Consider the following 6818-nt stretch of genomic DNA (forward strand, 5'->3'; position numbering starts at 1 on the left):
ATTTCAGTTATTGTATTGTTCATCTCTGTTTGTTTGTTCTTTAATTCTTCTAGGTCTTTGTTAAACATTTCTTGCATCTTTTCGATCTTTGCCTCCATTCTTTTTCCAAGGTCCTGGATCATCTTCACTATCATTATTCTGAATTCTTTTCTGGAAGGTTGCCTATCTCCACTTCATTTAGTTGTTTTTCTGGTGTTTTATCATGTTCCTTCATCTGGTACATAGCCCTCTGCCTTTTCATCTTGTCTATCTTTCTGTGAATGTGGTTTTTGTTCCACAGGCTGCAGGATTGTGGTTCTTCTTGCTTCTGCTCTTTTTTTTTTCTTTCTTTTTAATCTGTATCTCTTACCTAGAGTAAAATCTTCCTGAAAGTATGGGTCACACCTGCTTGTTCTCTGTTGGATTCCCAGTACCTAGAACAGTTTCTGGCACATAATAGGTGTTCAGTAAATGCTTATTGAAGAGATGAATGAATCTGAGCATTCCTTGCAATCGGTACAGTTCCTGACACAGAGTAAGCTCTCCTGTATTTGCTGAGTTAATGGACAAGTCGCTCCAACTACACTGTGAGCTTCCTGAGAGCGGAAGCCCTGTTTTAGGTTTCTTTGTTTCCTCCACAGCTCCTGGCATGATGTTACGGACTTCTAGGTGCCGAGTTAATATGCTTGTTTGATTTATTCTTCTTTATAAAGGGAAAGCCAAGCTATTAAGCTGCCTACTTAATAGACTTCATTTCTCTGAGAATAAGCCTGTGACACAAGAGGAATGTCATGAGAACAGGGATGAACTGAGTAGGAAGCTTTAGGTGTTGGTCAGCCACTCTCGGCTGGAATTGAGGTAAAAGGAGAGTCTGCACCTTGTAGATTTCCTTTCCAAATTCTAGCCACGATGCTACACTTCTTTCTATTGAATGTGTTACAGGGTGCAACCTACATCCTGGTGATGGTGGATCCAGATGCCCCCAGCAGGTCTTCTCCCATAGCTTGATTCTGGAGACATTGGCTGGTGACAGATATCCAGGTAAGCAGGCCAGAAGGCACTTTCTGATTCACTGGAGATTGGGGCTGGAGGATTATCATTCTGCACAGTTCTCAGCTCTCATTCAGGAGGGTTGGGGACTCTGACGATCAAGGACTTCCGTGTCAGGTTGCCCCCAGCACCCAGCTGTCACAGCCTCGCCCATGTTTTCTAATGATTTCAGAAAATGACCCAGGATCAGTGATACACAGGATCAGGATATCCTTATCTCAGGATAAGCGGGGAGAAAGCCCCCATTTGTGGTGTTTGCTGATTTCTGTAATGTAAAGAAAGACCCCCACCGTGGCCAATTTCAAGTTAACAATTTAATGACTGAATCACAAATTTTCTGAAAATGTAACAATTGGCTCCAGCACACCACTGCCAGGGGCCTGGATTTTGGGGGAACCAGGTGATTCTGTGTAGTCCAGGTGGGAGGGGACTCTTGCAGCATCTCCTGGATTTTTGCATGTATATCCATCAGTGATATTGGACTATAATTTTCTTTTTTTGTAGTATCTTTGTCTGGTTTTGGTATCAGGGTGATGGTGGTCTCATCTTCAGTTTGTTAATATGGTGTATCACATTGATTGATTTGTGTATATTGAAGAATCCTTGCATCCCTGGGATAAATCCCACTTGATCATGGTGTATGATCCTTTTAATGTGTTGTTGGATTCTGTTTGCTAGTATTTTGTTGAGGATTTTTGCATCTATATTCATCAGTGATATTGGTCTGTAATTTTCTTTTTTTGTAGTATCTTTGTCTGGTTTTGGTATCAGGGTGATGGTGGTCTCATAGAATGAGTTTGGGAGTGTTCCTTCCTCTGCAATTTTTTGGAATGTGGGACGAGGGGCATGGAGGAGGCATGGCGACCTCTTTTTCTTTGTACAGAAACAAGTGGCCTCCCGTCATTTTTGTCCTTTTGTCGTCAACCATAATGACGAAGGAGCCCGGCTCAGCCTTTCTAGAGTAGGTCTGAGGGATGCAAATCTGGTGGCTTGTTAATGGGCATTAGGTGAAAAAACAAAAAGGCTCCATTGCCAGGCAAGTTTCGGAGACTCTGGGTTAAAATGTATTAATCCCATTCCTCACCGAAGGGCCTTTTAGAGCTTTTAATATCCTCGTATGCATTATATAACATGCATTTATTTTCCAATCTCACTTGACTGTTGAATCTTTTGTTCACAAGCATGTGGCAGTGCACTCTGGGAAAATCCACACTAGCCTCAGGCATCCATGCATCTTGTGCCTAGAAAGTCTGCCGATGGCCTTTGCATCACATGTGCAAAGGCACCAACCCTGTAAGACAGTGGGAACCCAGACCTAGAAAGACTTAAGTTTGGATCCAGGCTGGGCTGGTTCCCACCTCAATGATCTCCATCATGTCTTGGAGTCCCTCTTGGCATTTTGTCTTTATCTGTAATGTGGGAACCGTGTTACCTCTGCTATGTGGTTGTCGTGATCATCCAGTTAGAGTGTCCTAAGAGCACTCTGTAAAACACAGTACATACCACAACTATAAGGACTTTGTGTTTTTCCTTCTAGAGCTATGGGGCAGAAGAAGGGTTACTGGTCTGAACTAGCTATTGACTCTCCTGGCAAGGCTGGGCTCTCACAACCACTGGAGTGGGGACGTGGTGGTGTGGGGGGGGTTACCCTGGCAACCAACCCCCTCCCAATGACCACAGGCCCTTCACAGGATGCTCAGGGGAACAGCCCGTTTTCAGGGACAGCCCTGGCTACGGCCTAAGAAGGGGCTCCCTCCCTCCAGGGAGACTTGCGGCAGCAGCTTCTGGGACAGAGGCCGAGCCGGGCTGTTGAGGGAAAGTAGGGTCATTGCTCCATCACCCTTCCCTGGCCAAGCGCCCCTCTCGGCCTCATGGAGAGCCTTGGAAACACCATAAACATGCGAAAGGGAAGAGCTGGGGGAGAGACCTGACTTAGTGGAGGGAGGGGAGCTGAGAGCACAAAAGGGAAAGATACTGGATCCTGCCCCAAATTAGAGCACAGGCGCAAGGTGGCCACAAGGGGGTGAAACTCTCAAGAAAAGAATACTGCTCTGGACATCATATTTACAGTCTGCCCCCATGCACAGGGCTGCCTGTAAGAAGGTTCTACTGGGCAATTCTGAGTCCCAATTTCAGAAGCTGGAATGAAATGGAATGTGGATGGAATCATTTCAGAGTAGAAGGGGCCTTGGAGCCATGAGGCTTCCTCTCTTCCAAGCCTGAAGTCTCCCCCGCCCGCTCCCCTCCCCCAATACAGGACAGGACAGTTCTCTCGCACAAACCTTGTGGTGCCAGAATGGGTTTAGCCCCAGCAGCCCAGCTTAGAAGCAGAGCAGGTGGCAGGTGGCAGCTGGCCGGCGAGACCACTAAGCCACAGAGCTTACCAGGGCCACCTGCCCGGGTGCGGCCCTCAGCTTTCCCGCTCAGGCCGGAGGAAGCTTGGGTTTCCGCCGCGTTTTCACCCACTTGCCCTGATGCAAGGGTCCAGCAGGAAGCAGCAGCTCTCCCCAGCTATGTCCACTCGGCCTGCCTGCCGGCCCCCGCATTCTGCCAGCTGCACAGCCAGTAGAAAAACCAGGCCAGTGTAGGTCTCAGGCTGTGGACCACGGCCAAAGGAAGAGAGGGCTCTGACCAGACCCAGAAGCACTTCCTGTGTGTTGGTGATAGCTGTCAGTCGCCAACATTAGAGCACGTTCGTATCTGCTGGCGAGCTTGTTAAAATGCATATTCCTGGGCACCACTTGGGTCTGTCCGGAGAGAACAGGGCATCGGCATTCAACAGGCATCCAGGAGGGGTTTAGCAGCTGGAAGGAAGATGGCAGATTCAGAATGCCTGGGTTGTTGTTAATATCACCTATCTGTGAAGCAATTTACACAATTTCCTTTTAATCCTTGCAATCACTTTGTGAACCAGGCATTATCCCCATTTTACAGATGGGGAAACAAAGCCTGGTGAGATGGAATGATGCAGTCTCTCAGCTAGGGGGTTGTAGAGGTGGGTCTTCAATCCAGGCGACCGAACTCCAAACCACCATCCCATGTGGTTGTGCTTCACACCACATCTCGTTCATCAACTCCACTGTGGCAAGGGGCATGTCATGGTGCCCTTTCTGTAAAATGGTAAGCGTAATCAGAAACAGAGCCTCTGTCATCCCAGTGCTCTCTTCCTGGTTACCTTTTACGAGTTGATGCTTCCAGGGACCCTCCCCAGGTAATGCTGTCTTGGTAAATAAAATACACTTGATAAATATCTTGGACCCCCCCCATAAAAGCAAACCCTACATATTATCATAACCCTCAGCAGCAAGCGGCCTCAGCAATAAGGCATGCCATGCAGTCACTGCAGATACAGAATGACAGTGGCCCTGTGATGCACAATGGCCACAGAGGCAAACTTGGTGGAACCTAGGCTGGCCATGTTATTAGGGACTCAGGCCTAATTGGATGGTGGGCTGCCCCATGGCCATGGGAGCCCCTCAGTAGGGACAATTTGTGGACTGCCTGTCCAGGTTGAAACAGAATATAAACCAGTCCTGAGGAATATGTGAAACATTTGCAGCCCCCAGTGAGAGACTGGTGGGGTCTAGGACAGAGTAGGGTAAAGCTCTAGTCCTTAAATAAAAACTAGGAACTAGAGAGAAGTCCATCAGGAGGGACGAGGCATACATGGCACCTTTGTTCATGTCATTCAACAAGTGTGGATTGACCATTATTTGTTATGGCATAGTGTTTCAGGGTGAGGAATCTGGACCCAGACTTGTGGTTCGAATCTGAATCCACCAGTATTAGCTTTGTGATTTGGGTTGGGTGGGGGTCGGCGGAGGGGAGTTGCTCAACCTGTGTCTCAATTTGCTTGCTTGTAAAGTGGGAATCCCAATAGTCCCTGCCTCACACTGTTGTTATTGACGCTTAAACGAGTTTTCTTAAGTAAAGTATTTAGAACAGGACCCAGAACACATAGGAAGTTCAATGTAACTGTCTTCTGTGATGTTATCATGATTGCTCAAAGTCAGACCCTGCACTAGCACTGGGGTTACAAACACAAACAAAATAGGGGGACTCCCTGCCCTCTGAGGGCTTCTGCTCTAGGAGGGAAGAGGAAGGAGGCTGCAGCATGCGGGTAGGGTTATGAGGGCACCAGGAGCTGGCTGGGGCCGGAACTCCCTATACCTATGGGTTCTCATTCACTCAAGGAGAAGACTAGACTTTAGTCCCCAAACCTGGCCAGACCAGGGCAGGCAGGGACTGATAAATAAAGCGTGCTGTCTTTCTGGGTCCCCTCTTTGAAAATCTCTCATTGAGCGAAAAAGATTTCGAACAGAACATTGACACATAACATCTTTCCTTCCCCCCAGTGCCACATCCCCAGCTTTTCCTTTAAGATGCTTTCAGTTCTAATTCAATCTAATTAATAATCTTCGTGCTAAAGCCTAATTAAGATATCAGTTAATTTGCATCATTCATTTCAGAAGAAATGCTTATTGGTGGTTCATCTTCTATTTGTCTCTGAAGTTAGTGCTCAGGGCTTTTCGTGCAGATATTTTCATTACGTTTTTTATTGTTAATGGGAATATTGAACACAGGAAGATTATATATTAATACTTTCCACAAAGACTATCATGATTGGTGACAAAGAACACCAAGAACAATTAAGGAGACAAGGGTACCTTTTTTCTTCCAAAAAAGAAAATCTTCCTAGAAACTGTCAATGATTCTAAAATTTGTCCTGAATATCTTTTTTGTTTTAAGAAAGAAAAGGAAATGGCAAGTTCATGTTTCCCTTTCATTCAGTGCCCTCAACCTTTGGCAGCTGTAAGTGCAAGCAATTCTGGGCTGAATTAAAAGGACCTTAAGGGCTCATTATTCTGTCTACTTTTCTATAGCATTGGATTTTTCCATAATGAGAGGTGTTTTTTTAAAGGACCTCTTAGTATGTTCGGTGAATAAGATAAATGGGTAACCCAATAAACAGAGCTGGGATCATAGCCCTTTGCTTTCCAGCTAGGTGATTAGCATGTGTCAGGACTCTTGTGTTGGAATTATTGGTCCCACTGCTGAGAGATCTTAGGCAAGTTACTTGACCTCTCTGAAATTGTGGCTTCTTGTCTGTAAAACTGACACAAATCCTTGCTCTTCAGGATTGAGACGGGAAAAGGGAAATTACATATGCAACAAGGAGAAGCCTCCCTAGAGAAAAGCACTATATAAAGGGGCAAATTTATCCTCGCTCCTAATCAATCGAGCAGCAGATCCAATAAAAATTTAAATATATATATATAATTATATAATCCGATTTTCTGTATGCTCCGAAGCAAGAATAAACAGAAGAAGAATAAATAAATAAACAGTCTTTTTTTTTTTGACATAGAAAACAAATTTATGGTTACCAAACGGGGCAGTGGGGGATAAATTAGGAGTTTGGGATTAACATATACGCACTACTACATGTAAAGTAGATAACCAACAAGGACCTACTGTATAGCACAGGGAACTATACTCAATATCTTGCAGTAACCTATAGTGGAAGAGAATGTAAAAAATGAATATATATATTTATATAGGTATATATGTATAACTGAGTCACTTTGCTGTACACCTGAAACTAACACTACATTGTAAATCAACTATATTTCAATAAATTTTTTTCAAATTTTTTTTAAAAAGAGTACCATCAGATTTCTCCTACAAAGTAACATTTTTAGGTACCTACACTCTCTCTTTTCTTCTATTCTTTCTAATTTCTTTTCTTAAAAAGGAAAGAGAAGGGCTTCCCTGGTGGCGCAGTGGTT

At 45.0% G+C, this 6818-nt stretch overlaps 1 protein-coding gene across 1 annotated transcript in view; it reads left to right on the plus strand.

Annotated features, from left to right (window-relative positions):
* The window catches only part of PEBP4 (phosphatidylethanolamine binding protein 4), a 164712-nt gene that overhangs the window by 114305 nt on the left and 43589 nt on the right, over positions 1–6818 (plus strand). The window contains 1 exon segment of the mRNA XM_055086931.1: positions 922–1020. Coding sequence (XP_054942906.1) covers positions 922–1020 — 99 coding nt within the window.

The sequence above is a fragment of the Physeter macrocephalus genome, chromosome 9 (assembly GCF_002837175.3).
Source record: "Physeter macrocephalus isolate SW-GA chromosome 9, ASM283717v5, whole genome shotgun sequence".
Lineage (NCBI taxonomy): Eukaryota > Metazoa > Chordata > Mammalia > Artiodactyla > Physeteridae > Physeter > Physeter macrocephalus.